The sequence below is a fragment of the Papio anubis genome, chromosome 4 (genome assembly GCF_008728515.1).
Source record: "Papio anubis isolate 15944 chromosome 4, Panubis1.0, whole genome shotgun sequence".
In the NCBI taxonomy this organism is placed as follows: Eukaryota; Metazoa; Chordata; class Mammalia; order Primates; family Cercopithecidae; genus Papio; species Papio anubis.
In genome coordinates this window covers 73,474,191-73,498,032 of record NC_044979.1, presented here as the reverse complement: position 1 = coordinate 73,498,032, position 23,842 = coordinate 73,474,191, and the positions used below count along the sequence as shown (strand labels likewise).

General features: G+C 39.3%; 1 protein-coding gene and 1 non-coding gene across 2 annotated transcripts in view; both read right to left on the bottom strand.

Annotated features, from left to right (window-relative positions):
• CASD1 (CAS1 domain containing 1) overlaps positions 1 to 8,836 on the bottom strand; it is a 48,889-nt gene extending 40,053 nt beyond the window's left edge. Inside the window, exons 1-2 of the mRNA XM_031665291.1 lie at positions 8,101 to 8,836; positions 500 to 596 (exon numbers count right to left, since the gene is read on the bottom strand). Coding sequence (XP_031521151.1) covers positions 500 to 596; positions 8,101 to 8,647 — 644 coding nt within the window. The 5' untranslated portion in view covers positions 8,648 to 8,836. The remainder of the gene's footprint in view (positions 1 to 499; positions 597 to 8,100) is intronic.
• Positions 8,837 to 23,674: 14,838 nt separating this feature from the next.
• Positions 23,675 to 23,780, bottom strand: LOC116274725. The gene has a single exon (XR_004183506.1). It is a non-coding gene; the product is annotated as a U6 spliceosomal RNA (small nuclear RNA).
• Between the last annotated feature and the right edge of the window lie 62 nt (positions 23,781 to 23,842).

Here is a 23,842-nt window from a genome sequence, read left to right as displayed (position 1 = left end):
AAAATCAGCCATATTGGCATTTCAAAGCACACTGTTTTTGAAGAAAGTTGTACTGGATTGTTACACATACCATTATATTGCTTTATAAGCCGGTGGCCAGGTTTGTTTAACTTACCACTCCACGTACCTATGATCAGTTAACTCTCTGTAATAGCTCAATTCATTACATGTTTAAGATGTATTCTAACTGTGTTAGGTGCTTTATATCTATTATCTCTTAATCCTTAGAAAAACTCCATTAAGATAGGTACCCAGGTGCCAGAGCAAGAGTCTTTTGCTCAAGGATTATTGCCTTAGGCCTAGTTATCTCTCACCTGAGATAAAGCAGATTGGCCAAAGCCTTTCCCTAAAACTTTAGGGGGCAGGGAAATCTTCATTTGCAATCAGCCCTACACACAGTCAGCAAGTCTCTACTCCAGCATAGAGAAGAAACGTACTGCTTCATCAACCCCTCTCCACCCATCCTAAAAAGTAAAACAACAAAATGAAGAAATGTTACCTGATTTTGTATTTATGCATCATACAGCTGTGAGGTTGCCAAACTTTCTCTCCAAGAAATCTGCCACTTGAGAGAAGGTATTCACATGAATCATTGCCTAAAACAGTTAAACACAACAGTGTCGTAAACAATAGTTAAAATTTTACACATCAGCTATCTTGACCCTATATAAGTTCCTTGAAATCAAAAAGTAGAGTTTTCTATGTTTCACTATACCGTCCAGGTTCATATTTCCCATTCATGAGAAACATGGTAAATATTAATACATTAATATTCAAGAGGACAAGAGCCACTGATGGCTTATACTTCACCTAACTCCTAAATGATACGTTCCCTGCTTTGGCAGTTCCTTCTGCTTCAGGTTTTCTTTCCAGGGACATCATCTCAACCTTAAATTAGCCTTTACATCTGAATATCACTCCTACTTCTAGCTGAGAAAGAAAAGTTTAAGGGAGGCCAGGCGCGGTGGCTTACACCTGTAATCCCGGCACTTTGGGAGGCCTAGGTGGGCAGATCACTCAAGGTCAGGAGTTCAAGACCAGCCTGGCCAACATGGTGAAACTCCATCTCTACTAAGAATACAAAAATTGGCCAGATGTGGTGGCACACGTCTGTAGTCCCAGCTACTCAGGAGGCTGAGGCATGAGAATTGCTTGAACCTGGGAGGCAGAGGTTGCAGTGAGCCAAGATCATGTCACTGCATTCCAGCCTGGGTGACAGAGCGAGACTCTATCTAATTTAATAATTAAAAAAAAAAAGTTTAAGGGATAAAAGACAAGACTTTGGAAATGACTTCCTATTCAACTACTCAACTACTATAATACATAGTGCATCAGCATACGTGGAGACCTAGTTTTAAACAGAAAGTTCCATAACTAGGAAACTCCTCAGTCCCAGGTAAACCGAGGCAAAGAGTCGCTCTACACTTTTAGACATTTTACTGTACATTAGCTAAATATACATGACCAAAGGGGTTAAAAGAGAGTTTGGAGGCATTTAAGCTCAAACATGTCAAATGAATGGGGTGGGATGGGGGTTTGTGGGGGGAAGAATGAGATGTTTAGGTTAATTATGGGGATATAATAAAATATTATTTAATCTCCAGTTCTTTATTAATAGTCAATAGCAAGTTATACTTGACATTTAATTAAGGTCAGGCTAAGGAGTCTGGGAGGAAGAATACTGCAGAACCAAAAGGATATTGAGCTTTTCAGGGTAGAGATAAGGAAGACACAAAGATATTTAAAGTAGAAGAACACATCTCTTTTCTCAATCTAGTTACTCATTATTTAGCCAAAATGCAGACAAAAGATGATACAAATGTAAGATAAGTATGCATAAATATTGAAAGTGTTGTTGTTTCTTATGTCATAAATTCTAAAGTAGAACAGGAAGGAAAAGTTAAAATGTTGCACTATCTTATTGATGGGAAACTGGTTAAGGAAAGCAGGATATCAATTACTAAATTTGTGTTAACTGTATATGCAGCCTGACCAGGTTTTTTTGTATTTCAAATATTTTTTTAATAATCTGTCTCTAAGTAAACTACAAATAATTAGTTCTTCATTTTCCCCATTATTAAAAACTAATTCTAGTTCTAAAAACCAAAATTAAGCTATATAAATAACTAAGGATGAGTAAAACGAGAACTGTAGAAACACACAAGTTATTTTTCTACAAATAGCAATTTTGTAAGATTCTTTTATAATGGCCACATGGTAAAATCTTATTAAAACCTTTAGTAAATGTTTAAAATTAAGGCCAAAATTCCACATTTATAGCATTTCTCTTTAAATCTATTAAACCAAGTTAAAAGTTAGCAACACTTCTATTTTTTAAAAAAGTTGTAAGTTGTAAATAACTAGGCGTTAATCCTTTAAGGTTTTCTTCTTTTTCTTTTCTGTTTTCTTTCTCCCTTCCCCTTTTTTGGGGGGAGGGGGGTGTTGTTACTTGCCTTTTGTCTTTTAATTAAAAGCCTAGACAGAAACACACCTTAATCAAACTTCAGTGTCTGGGATTATGCATCTATATGGGTTACCAATATGTTTTTATAGAGAATGGAAACGCCATACCAGTATCTCAAAACAACCAGTCTTTTCTCCCCAGAAAACGTGTCTAAAATACAAACAACTTTTTTTGCCTCCAGTCAATACTACTACCCACATCTTGCTAATCAGTTGTTGAGCTGATGGAAAACAATAGTTCTAATCTGATGAACCCGTGTCAAAACAAAACAAAATAAAACAAAACCATAGCAAAATAAGATTTGAAGTTGTCACTAACCCAAAGGCATTATAAACACAGCATTTTAGAGAATACTGAGCTTTCCACGGAAGAAATTCTTAATTTGCTAATGAATACTAGTTGATGATGGCTTAACACATTTCATAATGCAAAGATGTTTTTTACAAGACTTGTATCTGAAATTAATCCATATGTGTCTATATCATATCGCTGGGGTCCAGTCAAAAGACAGGAACTGTACAGTTATTTTAACAGAATCTAATACAACGGATTGCTAAGTAGACAACCAAAAAAAGCAAGAAGAGAATGACTTTTTTATATGTCAGCAAAATAAAAATAGTAGCAATAATAAATTACTACTATTATTATAACCTGATTAAAATAAATTAATGTGATCCAGAAAAAACTCCATAAAATTTCATACTCTAAAACAAGTTCTCTTTTCTCAGGAAGGAAATTTTTAAAAATCAAATCACTAAATGTAAATCTAGATCTTAATATAATGTGCCACCTTTTTAATATTTACACTATATATAAATATTTGTTGGCACATATTTTCCTTTCCAAATTTACCAAAGACAAACCAAAACAAAACTTCGGTTATTTTCAATTGTCTAGCATAATTTTGATAGCTATTTTAATACAACTAATGTGAGATAAATGTTGCCAAGCGCTCAGAAAAATCAAGCAAGAAACACACACACACACACACACACACACAAAGAAACTAAAGAGACAGAATTATCTACTTCAGCTATCTCCAACACCAAGATTATCTGGATGAATAGCTGTCTTCCTCTTTATTCTATTATCTTAAGTATAAGCATTCTGGTTTGTCAATCTACAATCTCAGAATTTTATGCATGATTTTTCTGTGATAGAAAAATACTTTTAAAAGCAAGCAAACAAAAACAAACTGAAAAATAAAATGTAACAACTAAAGAAAACATCTGATGGCCCATATAAACCCCAACTTATGTTTTCCTTTGAAGAGATTATCTCTGGCACACTGCACCTAAATTTAGACTGAATCATCCTGCTAAAACTGTGTGTTTCCTACTACCAACCATTAAAATATCAGATCATGAAGTTTACAGTATAGTCCACAGAACATTTTGTTTGCCTAAAATACAGCAAGTTACACTTTAGTCTGTGCTGAAAATCACCATTAAAATTTATCTTTAGACAAGCAAGGAGTGTCTCATTACAAGTGGTATCATAAAGATCAGGATCTTTCTCACAAAGAAAGAAAAGGCTAAGAGACCCAGAGCTGCTGCTTTCTTGCTTTAATTTCTGAAGCTTTCAAATTACTTTTCTCCAGAACATCAAATATCATTTAGCATTGGCATTTAACATGCTTAGTGATTTAAAAAAAAAAAAAAATTGATTTCAATAAAATTAAGGCATTCGAAGTTAATTTTATCAATTTAAAAAATTAAAATTTATCCAGATTGGAACTATCCTTAAGGCTACAGATATTGGCCATTTGTCGCAGAAACGATGTTTTTAACCTGTAATCAAACTAATAATGGACATTTTGAGATTCATCATATTGGAAATTGATTAACATTTGGAAAAAGTATAGTTAAGGCAGTAATTATTTTCAAAATGTCATTCTATTATGTGAAAATAATATTAATAATTTTATAAAGCCTACTTTCTAAAATTGAGATTAGAACATGAAATTCAATTAAAGCCAGAAAAGAACATAAAAGGAAATAAGGACTTTGAAATCTATTTATGCACAGTTATTTAAGGATTTCCTATTGTGTGTTAGGGTCTGATGATTTAAAGATTTAAAGACGAGTAAGATACTCTTGGAAGCTCAACAGTCTGTGTGGGTAGGCAGATACCAATTATTACAATACAACACAATAAGTAAGTGTAAGTTGCTGGCAGAACTGAACTGCTAATTCCTACTGCTGTGGGGGTGACATTTGAACCAGGCCTTGAAGGAGAACGTATACTTTCTTTCAAGAGAGAAGTCACTGCAGGCAGAGAAAATCAGATAACTGTGAGATGTGAATGGGCAAAGCACATTCAGATTGTGAACCCGAAATCTGGGGAAAATAACGAAAAAACATAGGTAACAAAAAGTAGGCTCGGGTCAGATTTTGAAGCTTTACACAAACAACTTTTAGAAAATTACCTCCTGACTGGAAAAAAAAAAAAATTTAGAAAAACTCTTAGCTGGTACAACAAAGTTGAATTGTTATTATTATTATTATTATTATTTTGAGACAGAGTCTTGCTCTGTTGCCCACGCTGGAATGTGATCTTGGCTCACTGCAACCTCCGCCTCCTGGGTTCAAGTGATTCTCCTGCCTCAGCCTCCTGAGTAGCTGGAATTACAGGTGCCCGCCACCACACCCGGCTAATTTTTGTATTTTTAGTAGAGAGGGGGTTTCATCATGTTGGCCAGGCTGGTCTTGAACTCCTGACCTCAGGTGATCCACCTGCCTCAGCCTCCCCGAGTGCTGGGATTACAGGCGTGAGCCACTGTGCCCAGCCTGAATTACTGTTTCTAAGTTGTTTAACCCATGTTTCCCTGGAAAATGCTTTCTCCCTCTATTTTCTATACTCCCCACTGTCTAAGAAGCTCTGAGAAAGACAATAAGGCATGAGACAGACTAACGGGGATCTAAATCCTAGCTCAGTCATTGTGTATCCTTAGGCGATTCATTTAATCTGTCATGCTTCATATTTAAAATGGAAATAATACTGTAATTCACTGAATCTAAGACCATTGATTATAAGACACATGATTATTTTATGTCATAGTAAGAAAAAAATGTTACCAATTAAACTTTGACATGCAATCAAAGTTTTAAAGACTCACCCTGATTACAGAGATGTTAAAAATAGTAGGAGGGAGTGAAATATGGTAATTGTATCTACCTCATAGAATGGTTATAAAGACAAAGGGAGTTAAAACATGTAAAACCTTTAGTAGAACAGTCCCTGACATATAAGCGCTCAATGTTAGTACACAGTATTTGCCAAGCTTTACTTTCTGTAGTGGGTAATTCTTTCCTTTACTTTCGGCAGTTTGTAAAGCAAGAGATACTGAATATGAATATCCAAACTGCATTCACTCTACCTTGCCTGAGCACACTCACATTCAAAATCCAAATACACAGCCTAATCCCCTTCATCTGATGTAAGATCCTTTCTTATTCTAAAGCAAGATTTTCCAAGCCATGGCCTGGGCTGCTGGCGGCCCAGGATGGCTTTGAATGTAGCCCGAATTCGTAAACTTTCTTAAAACAATCCAAGATGTTTTTGCAATTTTTTTTTAAGCTCATCAGCTCTCATTAGTGTTAATTTTATGTGTGGCCCAAAGACAATTCTTCTTCCAATGTGGCCCACGGAAGCCAAAAGATTGGCCACCTCTGTCCTAAGAGTTATAATGTGAGTCAAATGTATGATTATCTTTGTATGAAGGGCATTGCACCTGACTCAGTTTGATACTGCCAAAGCATGAGGATGGCTAAGATGTTCCTGGTAAGATGTTTGTTTTTCCCAAAGTCTTCAGTTCAAATTATTGACATTCAGTCTAGGCAAGTACACACACCAGGTGTACTGCTTCACACTCAAGGCACTGAAGTACCTATGGAAACTGATGACATACTTCTGGAGGCTTTACAAACAATCCTAGATTGCTACACTGACTCATAAGTCCCCATCTGACATTCTATTCTCCCTGATGACAGATCTTGATAAGATGAAATCTATAATCTAAAAATCATAGTATTCCAAGCTTATCAAAAGATAAAAAGCACAAAAAAATAAAAGGCAGGGGACTAGATGTTTATCTTAGGACAACAGTACTGTAGTTACAAAATTTCTACTACCATCACATACACAAAATTGAATTAAATTATGGTTATTTTACACCAAATTGGCATAAAATGATTAATAGTAGTTAAAAGAAATATTTCCTCAAAACTACCACAAATCAATGCATCAACATTGCTAGTTTTACATGATTGTAGACGAACCAAGGCCTTGCCAGGTCATATGGCTGTAATCTGGAGAGAGCTGGAGAGAGGCCAAAAGGTTATAAAGAATCTATATATTTTTATCACATTAGTATATTAAAAGCTGTTCACCCAGTATGGCTCTAGAGTATAAGATTTTTCATTCTCAGGAGCTGGAAGAAATAAAGCAGCAAAACTGACCAAAATGCCCTACACCTTGAAAGATCTCCTGGGATGAGACTACAGCTCAGACTCCAGCACCCCGTTTATGGATATTTTGCCAAAGTAGGTGTAAAGTTAAACGGGCACAGCGTTAATTTGCACCTGTCCATTACATATTACATCTTGACTGATTAATCTCACAGTCACCAAGAGCTGTCCAGATAATGGCTTTGATAGTATTAAGAGCCAAAAATAAAAGATCCTATCATTATTAATTTCCCTTTGCCTGTCAGCCTCTCTCTTAGTGGCATTTTTACAGAGGAAAAAAACAATCAATCAACAAGGACAAGTAAATATCCCTTGATTACTGAAAGATAATTCGTTCTGAAATAAGGTCATATTTCCTTTTCCCCTTTACACCAATCTCAAAACCCATGGCCAAGGCCTGCTTTCAAACTGCTTACAATTTGCTTTCAACTGCCCACCTTTATGCCTGTCAACCCATAAGTTCCTTCCAAGAATCTGCTCCAGTGCCTTTACTTTGTAAAAAGTGCGCACTCCGAAGTCTTTAAACGTTTCTGTATCACAAAAGCTGGGTGGCACCTCTTCCATTTGGCCACAGGCATCTTTTGCCAGCTGTCGCCCTTTTGGCAAAGGAACATGGGGGCGGCCCTTGCCGCTGTCCAACAGCCCAGACTGAGTTTTACAGGGCAGAGGCAAAATTAAACAAAGGCTAAAGAGCCGGACTCTTAAGAGGCAGGACTTGCGACCCCACTCCTGGCAGCGATGCCCCTTGTAAGGCGGCCTTGGGCTTCATGCGCCCCGAGCTGCCCCCAAGGGCCGCCTGTCAGACCTCCTGCACGCGAGCCCCTGGTCTGGCGCGTCTCCCCCAGCCCAGACCGCTCAGGAGCCGGACCCTGGCAACACCTCGGGCCAGGCCCAGGGTAGGCGTCCCCGACCCCAGCGCGGGAGGCTCGGGGGGCCCAGAACCACCAGCCATTGTCCTGTGGTGGCCCCCACTGGGGTCCACTCAGTTGGCCTGGGGGGCCGGCCCGTTTCTGGGGACACCTGGGGGCACGTGGGGGAACCGCCTCCCTCGCGGGCCGGGCGGGCGGGAGGCCGCGTGGGCGTGTGTTGGGAGAGGGGGGCGGCCTCCAGTCGCCGTGTCGCCGCCTCCCCCACGGCCTGCCCGGGCAGAGGGGAGGGCCCGCTCACCTCGGTAGCGGCGGGAGGCGAGGTGGCACGCTGCGAGCAGCAGCACGGCCACCAACGCCAGCACCTTGGCGCTCCTCACGCTGAAGTAGTGGTTGATCTCCCGCTTGCCCAGGTTGTAGGCCAGAGCCGCCATCTTGGTTCCTCCATGACAACAGTGCGCGGCGGAGCGGGGAAGGGGCGCCGCACAGGGGCAGCACTGGGGCTGCTGCCGCTGCAGCCAGGCGAGGATCCGCCGCCAGCCCCCACGGCCGCCACCCGCGCCTCCCGCCGGGGAACCTGACCCTGCGGCCGCGGCGCCCCCGACCTCCGCCTGCCCCTCCTCGGCCGCGGCCGACTCGGCGGCCTCCCCCCAGCCCCGCCGCCGCTGCTCCGCCGTGCCGGTTCCCCAGGCGCCCTGGACGCCTGTCTCCTCCCCTTCCTCCTCCTCTTTAGCCTCCTGCCTTAATAGCGGCTGCGCCTGCGAGGGGGGTCCGGATGCCCAGTGCTCCGGGGTCACCGGGTCACGGGCCCCGGCAGGCGGCGGCGGCGGCGGCTGAGGCAGAGCCATGGGTGTGTGGGGAGAGGGTACTAGGGATACCGCCTGGCCCGGACGCGAGCCTTAGGGCTGTCTCCTAGTTTACTGGCCGCTACCTGAGCCCAGGTTGGGACAATAGAACTACAGTTCCGGGAGAAAAGTACACATCGTCCCACTCCTGCCTTCCCCAACACTCCCCTTTCTCAGCCTTCTACTCCCAGAACCCGCCCAGCGGGATGGGAAGGACACCATAAGGTCGATTATTGTCTGGCTGGTCAATCTGGCTGCCCCTGGGTGCTGGCCAGATGGGATTGATGGATACGGTTGATGGTGCTGGCTGATGGATTGCTGGCATCCAACCCAAGAAGTAAGACCAGTCTTAACACTTAACTCTCTGCTCTGGCCAGTTTCTCTTAAACCATTTTTTAAATGTCCTGAGTTTGCCCGGTTCTGGTGGGCAAAGATACACCAAAGTACCGAGTGGAAGGTATAGAAGGAGCCTAACTTAGTGTAGGTGTTGATGAGAAAAAAGCCTGACTCTCACTTGTATTTACACAAGGTTGGCTAGGTCGTTGTGTCAAAAAAAATTTTTTTTTTTTTTTTAAGAGGGAGTCTCTGTCGCCCAGGCTCTAGTGCAAGAGGCGCAATCTTGGCTCACTGCAACCTCTGCCTCCTGGGTTCAAGTGATTCTCCTGCCTCAGCCTGCAGAGTAGCTGAGATTACAGGCGCCCACCACCACGCCCGGCTAATTTTTGAATTTTAATAGAGATGGGGGCTTCACCATTTTGGTTAGGCTGGTTTCGAACTCCTGACTTCAAATGATCGGCCCGTCTTGGCCTCCCAAAGTGCTGGGATTACAGGCATGAGCCACCACACCCTGCCAAAAAAAAATTTTTTTTATGTGCTTATGGCAATCATCCCCGCTACTAAACGTTGGTTAATGTTTTGTGATTCTCAATAAAGCCAGCACTCCATTTCCTTAATAAAGCACTTGTTATCCCTACTGTCTTCTCGCTCCCATCCCACCCCTTTTTAAAATGTTTTTTCTTGTGCTGCCTCCCAGATGGGAATGGTTATTTACATTGCTTGCCATTCTACTTGCCTTGCCTTGTTTAGAGTGAGTCATTGTTTAGTTGGGGTGTTGTCAAGTATTCTTTACAACTTTCCCATTTAGCCATTCCTGAACTTGGCCCCTCTTAAAATTATAGAATATTAGATATGAAGGGACTGTAGAGATCTTGTCTACTCATTCCCATTCTCTTCATCCAAGGACCTTTTATTATGTTTTCATCCATGGACTTCATATCTTGAAAGATTTTGTCACTTAAATGAAATCACATACATCACTGTCATGGATGTAATACTAATAAGCAATAAAGTTAAATAAGTGTACAAACACTTAGGCACTGTTCCCTGCAAATAGTCTTTTAATTTTGGCTGTCATTCTGATCGGAGGTTGATCACATGCTGTAAGAATTGGATACTGTAAAAACCAGATAACTCTGCCAACAATATATGGTCTGCCAGTCACATCCTAGACATTTCTATGATGTCATCAACAGCAAATTAGAATTTCTGATCAGCATGCAGTAACCAGCGTTAACCCAAAGGGTTGAGTTAATGCGTGCAAAAAGTAAAGAAACTTGACATTCTATTAATTGCAATTTCCAGAAGGCTTTCTGAAATGTTGTAAATAGCTTGTGAACCTCCTTTTTCTTCTCTCAAGTTTAAGGCCAATCTCTCTACCTCTGCTCTGAATCTTTTCTTGTCCTCCTTTCTTGAGGATGTTGATTCCTCCATCAGTTATCCCTATGCAAATCATCCTTTTTCAGTGTCTTCCAGTTCTTCCTATCTCCTTGCTGTTTGCCTTCCTCCAAAAGAATTTGTTTTTATATGAAAAACACCCATGGACACTCTTCCTGTGTGTTTACATGGTCAACTCTTTCCTCCTCTTGCAAACATCTAGAAAGAGCAGTGTTGACTTATCCCGGCCCACGGGATCCTCGAAGCAGGCCCTGGAGGAGGGAGTGGGAATTTGGGGGACAAGAGACACGAGAAATGGAGACAAGACAGTGCTCTGATCAAGTCTCGTTTAATGGCGGTAATGCAACGCCTTATATACACTTGGAGGGGAAGAGGTTGGGCCAGAGGCGGAGATGATCTCATCGCAGAGGGTGTGGCTAGGTAGGTATTGGTTTCTCCGGTCGGATGTCATGTTGCGCCTGCGCTGTCAGTTGGTAATTTTCCCGGGTGCAGGATGGTGCCTGCGCTACAAAGTAACAATTTTCTCGGGGGGGGGGGGGGGGGGGACAGGTAAAGAAAAACAGGAAGAGCGCCATCTTTTATGAGGTATTGATACAAAAGAGAAACAACAAATCTAGGGAGGAGGTAGAAGGTGGAAAGGAATAGAGCTCAGGCGTTTAATCATTAATTATTATTTGCTATGGCCGGGGCGCGCAGCTCCGGACATTGACTCTCTGCCTTCACCGGCTCAATTAGCATTCTCTCCTCGGCCACTTCATTGTTCTTCACCAAGACTGTGTGGTATGACCACTTGTTAAATCCAAGGGACACTTTATATTCCTTATCTTCCTGGACCATTCTGTGGCACCTGACATTGTTGACCATTCTTCCTTATTTGGTATCCATCTAAGACAGAGCAGGGACTCTGTTTTCAGCCCACTTCTTGCTGTTTTTAAGTGATCTTAGGATCACTTAGCCATTATTTGTGGTCCCACCACTGCCATGGGATCAATTTCCTTATACACACACACATGCACGCATGCACGCACACACACACGCCTGATTATGTCAGTCCATATTTATCTATCCTCATGCTGTAAGAACCACCTGCCTACTGGATCTCCCTACTAGGATATGCTTCAGGTGCCTAATACTTACCATTTCCTAAACAAACTCATCACCTTCCTTCTCCTTTATCTACTTTCAACCTTTATGCCTAAGTTTTTGCCATTAACCCAGCTATCCAAGCAAGTGTTTGAGTCATTCTTGCTTCCTTCTAAATAACTCTCAACTGTGTTGCCCCCTTTCTATCCACTTGCTGTTACCTTGGTTAAGGGATGATTTCTTGCCTGCACTTCTTATCCTTTTACTCATCTTTCTCAGGTCACTCAAAATCCAATCCTACTGACATTCTGCCATACCTCTTACCAGACAGAACTTTCTTAAATTAAAATCTGATAATGTCATTTCCTGCTAAAAACTAGTTAGTGGCTCCATGTTTATTTCCTTACCCCTGAGCTATCCAGAATGTTTACTAATGCTCAGCAGGTTACCTCACACCTTAATAATATTTTAAAAAGAGAGAGACAGAAACCATCTGACAGAAACTCTCTCAACCTGTGCATTACTTCTATTTTTATTTTTATTTTTATTTTTTGATATGGAGTCTCACTATGTTACCCAAGCTAGAATGCAGTGGTGTGATCTTGGCTCACTGCAACCTCTGCCTCCCAGGTTGAAGCGATTCTCCTGCCTGTCTCCTGAGTAGCTGAGACTACAGGTGTGCACCACCATACCTGGCTAATTTTTGTATTTTTAATAGAGACGAGGTTTTACCATGCTGGCCAGGCTGGTCTCGAACTCCTGACCTTAGGTGATCCACCTGCCTCGGCCTCCCAAACTGCTGGGATTACAGGCATGAGCCACAACGCCAGCCCTATGTATTACTTTAAAACAAACTGCTATACTTTATCTTTTCCCTTCTGATTCAAAGAAAAATTCCTCTTCCCCTTTCCCAAAACTGTCACTCTCACCTGTGTCTATGATTATATCAATATCATTTCATTGAGAATCTGGTCTCCTAAGTTCACCTTCCTTATTTCTACCTTTAATTTATCTCTCTTCATTGTTTGCCAAATGCATCCTATCTTCCTTAATGGACCACACACAATCTCTCTTTTTTCACCACCACACTTCTGAAGGAACAGTTTGTGGTTACTTTCCCCATTTAAAAAAAGTTTATTTTAACTACTTGTCAGTTCTTTACGTGAAAACTAACTTATGTCCCTACTACTTTATTTAAACCACTCTTTCAAATGAGGGCCACATCCTAAATTACCAAATTCAACGTATTTATCTTAGCTTTATTCTTCTTGGCTGTGCATCTTCCTTGAAATATTTGCTTTATTCAAATCTCTCCTCTTACCTTTCTCATGCATCTCCGAAGACTCCTCTTGCTTTCTCAAAGCCCCTTTTTAAAAGTGCTTTTCAAGTTTCTCATTTGCCTATTTCTCTTCTTAGCAAAACTAAATTGTAAGTTGACTTCAACTATCACTCCTGATCCACACGTGCAACCTGGCTTCTCATGGTCCTCTGATTTTCATATACCTCAGGGACAGCTTCAGTGACTCTCATAGTACCTCAGATTCAATGTGTTGGAAAACAAGTTTTATTTTCCTTCTAAACCTTGTTCATCCTTTAAATTTTCCCTTTAGTTCATTGGCACACTATCCTTCAAGTAATTTCTGCTAATCTTTGACTTATCTTCTTTCTACTCTGCCTTCTACTCATCTAAAGTATAGGGTTTTGGCCAGGCATCCAAGCACTTTGGGAGGCCAAGGTGGGTGAATCACTTGAGGTCAGGAGTTCGAGACCAGCCTGGCCAACATGGTGAAACCCCATCTCTACTAAAAATGCAAAAATTAGCCAGCTGTGGTGGCAGGCACCTGTAGTCCCAGTTATTTGGGAGGCTCAATCATGAGAATCTCTTGAACCTGGGAGGCAGAGGTTGCAGTGAGCCGAAATCATGCCACTCTCCTCCAGCCTGTGTAACAGAGTGAGACTCCAACTCAAAAAAAAAAAAAAAAAACCCTTTACACTGGGCATGGTGGCTCCTACCTGTAATCCCAGCATTTCGGGAGACCAAGGTGGGCAGAGTGCTTGAGCTCAGGAGTTCAAGACCAGCCTGGGCAACATAGTGAAACCCTGCCTGTAATCCCAGCATTTCAGGAGACCAAGGTGGGCAGAATACTGGAGCTCAGGAGTTCAAGACCAGCCTGGGCAACGTAGTGAAACCCTGCCTGTAATCCCAGCATTTCGGGAGACCAAGGTGGGCAGAGTGCTGGAGCTCAGGAGTTCAAGACCAGCCTGGGCAACATAGTGAAACCCTGTCTCTATAGAAAAGATAAAAATTAGCCAAGTGTGGTGGCGCGGTGGCGCATGCCTGTAGTCCCAGCTACTCAGAAGGCTGAGGTAGCAGGATCACCTGAGCATGGGAGGTCAAGGCTGCAGTGAGCCAAGATCACACCACTGCACTTCAGCCTGGGTGACAGAGTGAGACTCTGTCTCAGAAAAAAAACAAAAACCAAAAAACTCAACTCTTTATTAGTTACATTATATGCTTAAAACAAAAGTATGTATGTGTGTGTGTGTGTGTGTATATATATATCATACATATATATATCATGGTCACTTAAATCTGTAAGATATCAGAAAAAAATAAAATTATCAAAACTGTTTGAAATAAGGATTTATAGACCTTGCTGTAAATGTACAGTGCTTTGAGAGTTACTACTGATATAAAGCCATCAACATTAGCAAGACATTTAGAAACTAAGCACCAAAACATGAATTAAATCTTTACTCTTTGAGAGCAAAAAAAAATTTGTGAGCATGTATGAATGTTTCAAATTACATGTATTGTATTGGTACCTTAGTAGAGCAGTATATAATTTGTAACTAAATAAATATGCAAAAGTTGGAGGAGTGCATGCTCCAATTTTTAACGAATGTGAACTCAGAGTCACAAAAATTGGAATCACTTACCTAATGAATCAACATATCCTGTTCACCCTGCCTTCCCCAAAGTTTTTCTTTTCCTCTCCAGAATGCTCTGGTTTAGGCTCTATCCTGACCATTGCAACAGGCTCTACTGGATTCCTTGCCTCTAGTTTCTCACTTTTTCAATCTCTTTTTTCCAATTGCTACTAGCATTTTTTGTCTAAGACTTACATTTGATCTTGTCATGCACCTGCTCAAAATCTCTGGTGGTTCTTTATTGGAACAAAATGAATAACAAACCTGTCAACATGTTTAAGATTGTTCGTGATTTGGCCTAAATCTCCCTCTCTTAGCTCTGATTTCATCAAACCATGCTAAACTACAAGTCAGGAACATTACGTATGTGGCTTTTCTCTTACTATTCCCTTAAGTTGAAATATTTCCCACCTCCACATCTCATATTCTACTTATTTAAAATCTTTCTGTTTTAAAGACCTGCTACATTTTGCTTTTTCCATGAACTTGTGCCATACTTCCTTATGGGAATATAAATCTTTTCCTTTTTTTCATTTCTCATAGCATTTTGTTTCTATATATGCTTAAGTATGCCTTCAACACAGGCACCATCCAATCAGAACAGATATCTTCATTACTTGTGCATATTGTGTGTAATTGGGAAATTATCAGTTCTGTTTTTTGGGATATATCCCACTGAACCTTATAAACTATTCAGTTACTACGTTTATTTTCCTTTTCCTCATCCCCCTCCCTCCATACTTTATACATTGGGGCACAGGAACTTAGTCCTTGTTATATTATATGTAGGGAAAACGTGAAAAACTTAGAAATTGAGAAAAAATATGGTTGTCATCAGTGGAAAATTGGGCATTGTTCAGATTATCTGATTCTATGGGGGTTTGTGTATCTTGCTTTGTTTTACATTGCCGTAAAATAACTATAATACATAATTATACTATATTATCTAGTACTTGTAGTAATGCAAATGATTCTTGTCCATAGAAATGCAAATTGTCTCTCATTTGAGAGTCAGTTGATTATTGCCCTCTGGATATTGAACAGATTTAAGTTTTTACATCTATTAAGCAAATTTATTTCACAATTTCTGCTGACCTATATATGTGTGGTCCTTTGAATTTTTCTTTAAACCAGTTGTTACATCTTATTGGTTCCCTCATTAATTAATGAGCTAAATAAATAAAAGTTTTGACACATGTTCACTTTATATCTGTTTGAAAGTCATAATATCTTCTTTTAAAAATTATCTTTTAATACGTGTGTCCCACCCACTGGGCCATGGACCAGTACCAGTCTGTGACCTGTTAGGAACCAGGCTGCACAGCAGGAGGTGAAAGTTGGTGAAGGAGCATTACCACCTGAGCTCCGCCTTCTATCATCTCAATGGAGACATCAGATTCTCATAGGAGCACGAATGCTATTGTGAACTGTGCATGAGAGAGATCTAGGTTGCGTGCTTCTTATGAGAATCTAACTAATGCCTGATGATCTGAGGTGAAACATTTTCATCTGGAAACCATCCGTCATACCCATCCGGTCCATGGAAAAATTGTCTTCCATGAAATTGGTCTCTGATGCCAAGAAGGTTTGGGACAACTGTTTTAATACATGAGTATGCCTTACATTTAGTAAATATTAATATTTCTTTTTTTCTTTTGAGACAGAGTCTTGCTCTGTTGCACAGGCTGGAATGCAGTGATGTGATCACAGCTTACTGCAGCCTTGAACTCCTGGGCTCAAGTGATCCACCCACTTCAGCATCCCCAGTAGCTGGGATCACAGGCACAGGACACCACGCCCAGCTAATTTTTGTATTTTTTTTTTTGTAGTGACAGGGTTTCATCATGTTGCCTGCCTGCTCTGGTCTTGGACTCCTGGGCTCAAGCAATCCTCCTGCCTCATCCTCCCAAAGTGCTGGGATTACCCGTGTGAGCCACAACAACTGGCATGATATTTCTTAAATATAGATTAAACATCATTTAATGAAGAATATTGGAGGAAATTTAGACACTTTTCATTTAAAATTTTTAAGATTATGAGGTAAAGAAATATTTTCCAAGCCAAATTTTTGTTTGCCTAGATGAGAGAACAACTTCCTCTAAAAGACTAAAAATGACATTTTTAATTAAAAAATATTTATTTTTTTATTTAAAAAAATTTAAATTCAGCAGGTATATGTTCAGTTTTGTTACATGGATATATTGCATGATGCTGAGGTTTGGGCTTTGATTGAACTCATCACCCAAATAGTAAACATAGTAACCAATAGGTAATTTTTCTATCCTCCACCTGGCTTTTGGAGTCCCCACTGTCTATTGTACCCACTGTTACGTCTATGTATACCCACTGTTTAGCTCCCACTTATAAGTGAGAATATGTAGTATTTCGTTTTCTGTTTCTATGTTAATTCACTTAGGATATTGGCCTTTAGTTGCGTCCATGTTGTTGCAAAGGACATGATTTTGTTCTTTCTCATGGCTCTGTAGTATTTCATGGTATATACGTATCACATTTTCTTTATTCATCCACCATTGATGGACACCTATGTTAATTCCATGTGTTTGAATAGTGCTGTGATAAATATGTGAGTGCAGTTGTCTTTTTGGTAGAATGATTTACTTTCCTTTGGGTATATACCCAGTAATGGAATAACTTGAGTTGAATGATAATTCTATTTTTAGTTCTTTGAGAAATCTTGAAACTGCTTTCCACATGGGCTGGACTAATTTACAATCCCATTAACAGTACTTGAATGTTCCCTTTTCTCTGCAACCTCACCAGTATCTGTTATTTTTTTACTTTTTAGTAGTAGCCATTTTGACTGGTGTGAGATGATATCTCATTGTGGTTTTGATTTGCATTTCTCTGATAATTAGTGATGTTGAGCATATTTTATAGATTTGTTGGCTGCTTTTATGTCTTTTGAGAAGTGTCTATTTATGTTCTTTGCCCACTCTTTAGTGGTTTTTTTGTTTGTTTGTTTATTTTTTTAAGTTCCTTATAGATTCTGGATATTAGTCCTTTGTCAGATGCATAGTTTGCAAATATTTTCTCCCATTCTGTAGGTTGTTTGTTTACTCTGTTGCTGCTTTCTTTTGCTGTGCAGAAGCTCTTTAATTAGGTACCACTTAGTTTTTGTTTTTGTTGCATTTGCTTTTAAGGACTTAGTCATAAATTATTTGCCTAGGTCAATGTCCAGAAGAGTATTTTCCAGTTTTTCTTCTAGGATTTCTATAGGCTGAGGACTTACATTTAAGTCTTCAATCCATCTTGAGCTAATTTTTGTATATGGCGAGAAGTAGGGTTTGAATTTCATTCTTCTGCATGTGGTTCACCAGTTTCCCCAGCAACATTTATTGAATAAAGTGTTCTTTCCCTATTGTTTATTTTCATTGACTTTGTGGAAGATCAGTAGGTTGTACATGTGCAGCTTTATTTCTGGCTTCTCTATTCTGTTCTATTTGTCTATGTGTCTGGTTTTGTACCAGTACCATGCTGTTTTGGTTATTACAGCCTTGTGGTATAGCTTGAAGTTGGGTAATGAGATGCCTCTGGCTTTGTTCTTTTTGCTTAGAATTGCTTTGGCTATTCAGGCTGGTTTTTTGTTTGTTTGTTTCATGTGAATTTTAGAATAGTTTTTTCTAATTCTGTGAAGAATGACGTTGGTAATTTGATAGGAATTGCATTGAATCCAATGATTGCTTTGGGCAGTATAGACATTTTAGCAATATTCATTCTTCTAATCATGAACGTGAAATGTTTTTCCATTTGTTTGTGTTATCTATTCTTCCTTTCAGCAATGTTTTGTAGTTCTCATTGTAGAGTTCTTTCACCTCCTTGGTTAGATGTATTCCTAGGTATTTTATTCTTTTTGTGGCTATTGTAAATGGAATTGTGTTCTTAATTTGGTTCTCAGTTTGAATGTTATTGGTATATAGAAATGCTACTGATTTTTTATGCATTGATTTTGTATTCTGAAACTTTACTGAGGTCATTTCTCAGTTTCAGGAGTTTTTTGGTGGAATCATTAGAGTTTTCTAGATATAGAATCATATCCTCAGCAAAGAGAGGTAACTCCCTCTTTTCCTATTTGGGTTTCTTGAAATATTTTTAGCACGATGAATTTGAACATCAGCCTTTAGATCCTTCAATCAAGTTGAGTATCCCCTACCAAAATAAAACAAAAAAAACCCAAAGATCCAATTTGTATTTATTCAATTACTTGAAAACTGATACAAGAGAATAAACATAAAGAAGTCCTAAAGTATTACTCAATTATTTTGTTTGTACTTTTTCAATCTGGAAGTTTTCACAGTGAAAAAAAAGATACAGAAATCTTCTCAATAATCATTTGGAAGTTGTATAAAGTAAAAGTTTTATACATGGTATAGTAGTCTTCAGTGTAATTAACACATTCCAAATTCACTCCAAATTCACACATGTCCTATTTGTCTTCAGACTGGAAGCACTTGAGATTTAACTTTAGGTCTCTGGTTCTTTCTGTTTAAATTATCTTCCTATCTCAAGTATATTCTGTTTTTCCCACCTTTTTAGCTTCTCTTCTATCTCGTTTCCTTCTGCCACCAATTGTAGTATTTACTAAATATTTGTACTTCCAAGAAAACTCTTTACTCCTTACCCTGGTGGCTTCATTTGTTTTAATAGTTTGGGCAAAGGTGGAAACAGAGGAAATGACAGAAAAGTGGACAGATTGGATTTTAGAAGTAAAATTGACATAACTTGCTGATGGATTGTATGTGATGGATTAGGGAGAGGGAGAATCAAAGGTGATTTCTATTTCTGGCTTAAACAGTGGTTTCAGAGACTACTTATTAACAGGGGAAAGACTGCAGTAGGAATAACTTTAGAAATGATTATTGGAATATTTCTTCAGTTAATTCTTATTTACATTATATAGTATGTTTAAAAGTTAAAACTAAGAAAATACAATACATATTAAATTTCATATATGAAACTCTGCCCTACCCCACCACTCTTAATACTTTTTTTCCTGGGACACAAATACAAAAAGTACATCTCCAACTCCATTCCCAAGTTGCATTTTTTTTTTTTTTCAGATGAAATCAACAGTTTTCACCAATGAGTTTTAAAAAAATTGAATGAGTGGGGGATGGAATGGTAGTGTAACAATTATTTTGCCTTGGGTCTAAAAAAACTAAGACCAATTTTCCTTTCTATAGAATAGTTGATTTAAATTAGCTAAAATTCAGTTCACTGGTTTTTTAAAGGCATGGAAGGGGTCCCTTAGGGATGGTAAATATGAATATCTCCTATTGTTTGTAGAATAAAGGATGCTAACCATTGATCAGGTCAAAGAGGGGCAGTTGGAAGTAGAGAAGAAAACTAAATGACCTGTCTGGTTGCAAAGCCTCATGGCCCAAATGGTACTGACATTTTCACTAAACAGGTTAAGGGAAAAAATAGAGGTTAATTAACTTACAGGTGTTTCAGCTAAAATGACCAACACTGCCATAGGCCTAAGGTAAGTTTAATGCTGTTAGCAACATCTTGGTCTACCACTCCACATTGTGTCACCTTTGAATGCCTGTAAACAAATTAGGATTGCTTTTTGTGTATGGCTGTGTAGCTCACAAGGATGTATGAAAATGTATTAGGTAATGTCTGTAAAGCACTTTAGATGATTTATTCTTTAGCCAATTTTTCTTAAGGGATACTTTGTCTCTCACACTTCTAATTGCTATCTAGCTAGATGATAAAGAGCCATTTTCAACTAAACACTTCGTGGGTTGTAGGAGATGACTCATAGATCTTTTACTCTATGCACACAGAACATATACTCCCATCATGAAATTCTGTCTTTTCTAACTAGTATATCTTTTTGTTGACATTTAGATATCATTTTCAGTTTGGAGAAGTGGCAGGTATAACTTCGTGGTCATTAGAAAAAAGTTTTTACTATGGGGGTAGAATAATGTGGTAAAAAAGAGTGTAGGTTTTGAAAGAAGAACATTTGTTATTTGACATTTGGCTCTACCATTTACTAGCTAAATAATGTGGCAAATCATTTTACCTGTTGAACTTCAACTTGCTGTAAAATGAAGATAATCACACTTATCACTCAAGGTTGTTTTTCTGACTCAACGAGTAATGTATAGATCTTGACACCTAGGTGATGCTCAATAAAAAATTCTTTCTTTCCTCCTTCAAACTTCATTGTCACTGGTAAATACACAAGCAGTCTGTCTTAAATCTGTTCTCTTCCTGACTACATCTAAAAGTAAACACATGTGTCAGAGACCAGATATTTAATTAACAGAAAACAGCCAAGTCAAATTCAGATACATTCCTTTAGATAATTACATAATCTTTGGTTAAGCCTCTTTAAAAAAACAACAACAACAACAACAAAAAACACTATGACATTGAAAGTTCCTCCTTTTTGCCAAGTTACCTTTTTGCCTTATTTCCAAGTTTTAAATAATTTTATTTAACAGCCTCTTTTTGTGATCATAAATAACCTCTGGAGATTATTCTTGATTACTCACATATAAAGCTAGTTTCATGTTTTGTCATGATAGTTCACACAGCTCAGTAAGAGGTATTAACTAACTGTATCTGCTTCCTTGAACATTCAGTATTGAGCAACTACAGAGGCCAAATAATTAAGTTCTGTCAGGTAATTTCATTAGAGAATATAGGATTCAATTCTTTAAAAACCTGTTATTTTTTTTCTTCTGTCCCAAGACTACAAAACCAAGCCCCCAAAATTCTATCCACCAAGATTACAGGGTCATTATTACTTATAGATTCTGGTGGATTTCTTTCTACTTGAAGTCTCCAAATACTCTTGAGGTCCCTGGCTGGCTAGTAAGTGATATTGCTCTTCACTCGTGAGGGTTTAACTATAAAACAGGTTGATTTTTTTTTTCGAGTGGGGGTGGGCAGTGAAATTTGTAGTCATTGTTTTCACATCTTGCCCCTTAATGATGAGCTTTCCATGTTTGATTAAATGTCGTTTTGATACAGACAGGAGGCAGGGAAATACTGAGTAGAAGAGGGCGGTTCCCTGGCAAAGGCTTCACCCTCAAGCCTGGAAACTGCCACCCTAAATGAGAATAGTTATTGCTGTTTTCCTGCCCGAACACTGCTTTTTCCAAACCACCCTGGCCCACCATGCCCCCATCCTGTGTACCCATAGAAACCCCAAACTCCTCTGGCAAGGAGCAGAGCAGCACAGCAGAGAAGGAGAGAAGAAAAGTATCTGAATATCAAAGAGGCAGCTGGATGGTCAGAGAGGAGTTTGGCTGGGGATGGCCAAACTCTGGGGGAAGATTATCTTCCCACTCCATCCCCTTTCCAGCTCCCTATACCACTGAGAGCCACCTCCATTAATCAATAAAACCTCTGCATTCACCATCATTCAAGTCTGTGTGACCTGTCTTCCTGGATGCCGGACAAGGACCCAAGTACCAACAGAGCAGGTTATAAAAAGCCTTCACCCCCACTCTTCACTGAGCTGGTTAACACTTAGCCGTCCGTGGATGGCAACTGCAAAAGAGCATTAATTGTAACACACCCCTAGATGCTACCGTGGGGCTGGAACCCAAAAACGCTCGCCCAGGCCCCGGCACCCGCTTGCCTGCATGCTCCCCCTCCTGCATGGGGTTTATGTGGTGGCTGAGTAAATGAACCACACCCATGTCCCCCAAGAAGGGGTCCAAAGAACTTTCCCATCTCAATTTATTCTCAAATGTGACTCCAGGGTGGGCTTTGTGTGATGAGGTCAAAATTGAAGACAGTAAAATTCTCTGTTGAGGTGCAATACACAATTTTTTTTTTTTTTTTTTTTTGAGACTGAGTTTCACTCTTTTTGCCCAGGTTGGAGTGCAATGGCATGATCTCGGCTCACTGCAACATCCGCCTCCTGGGTTCAAGTGATTCTACTGCCTCAGCCTCCCGAGTAGCTGGGATTACAGACATGCACCACCATGCCTCGCTAATTTTGTATTTTTACTAGAGATGGGGTTTCACTATGTTGGCCAGGCTGGTCTCGAACTCCTGACCTCAGGTGATCCGGCTGCCTCATCCTCCCAAAGTGCTGGGATTACACTCGTGAACCACCGCACCCGGCCGCAATACATAATTTTTTAATAAGAGTTTGATCAGTGTTTTTCATATAAGTAAAATAATACTATGAAGAGTGAGCGCACAAACAAATATTCAAGGCCTTCCAATTTATTCTGTACTGTGTACAGTCTCAGAAATAAATGTGTGAGTAACATTTTATTTATAAAATGTATCCTTTAGGTGAGTCCATGTCCTTCTGAGGCACATGGATGAAGCTGCAAATCATCATTCTCAGCAAACTATCACAAGAACAGAAAACCAAACACCGCATGTTCTCACTCATAAGTGGGAGCTGAACAATGAGAACACATGGACATAGGGAGGGGAACATCACACACCAGGGCCTGTCAGTGGAGTGGGGGGCTAGAGGAGGGGTAACATTAGGAGAAATACCTAATGTAGGTGACGGGTTGATGGGTGCAGCAAAAAAAGGCACGTGTATACCTATGTAACAAACCTGCACATTCTGCACGTGTACCTCAGAATTTAAAGTATAATAAAAAAAATTTTAAAAATAAAATGTATCCTTTAATTTGACTACTCTTTTGATCAATTCTTATAATAGTGTTGAACTAAGAAAAAAGAAAACAATTATTTGGTACATCTCTATTTTTATAAAACAAAAGAAATAAAACTTCATGATTTTCTAGGGGACTCATGGGAAATTTCAAAGATAGTTTGTTGTATGAAGAAAATCCTCTAATTTTTATTTTTCTGAATCTAGGATGTGATTGTGGGAAAGCAAAACCAAGAGTTCTTAGAGTACTTTAGATCACTTCTTAATATAGGGTCATATGTGCCTGAGAAACAGTAAATTCAATATCTGTTGATCAAAATAACAATACAATATTTTAAATATCAAGAATATGATAACACAAAAGAAAGGAGTCTTAGCTTTTCAGAAAATGAGGAACTTTAAGTTTTTGCTGCTTAATAAGCAAGGGCTTGAAAAAAATTACCACAAAATACAGAAAACTGTTTTAATGGGATATGGAATTTCTGCTGTGTTGTCAGGCCAGATAATGTAAAGGCATAAACTTTTACTACCTTTTGTTAAGAGCAGACCGAATAGTTTGACATACACTGTTATTTTAGTATATAGAAAACCAAATTCTAGTTTTACATTAATATAGTAGTTAGCAGGAAAGAATTTATTAGCTCCTTGCCCTATTTTTTTTAATGGAACACATCATGATTTTGTGTGTCATCCTTGTGCAGAGGCCATACTAATCTTCTTGTATCATTCCAGTGTTAGTGTACATGCTGCCTAATTGAAAACCCTGTCCTATTTCTGTTGTATTTTTTTGAGACAGGGTCTTGTTTTGTCACCCAGGCTGGAGT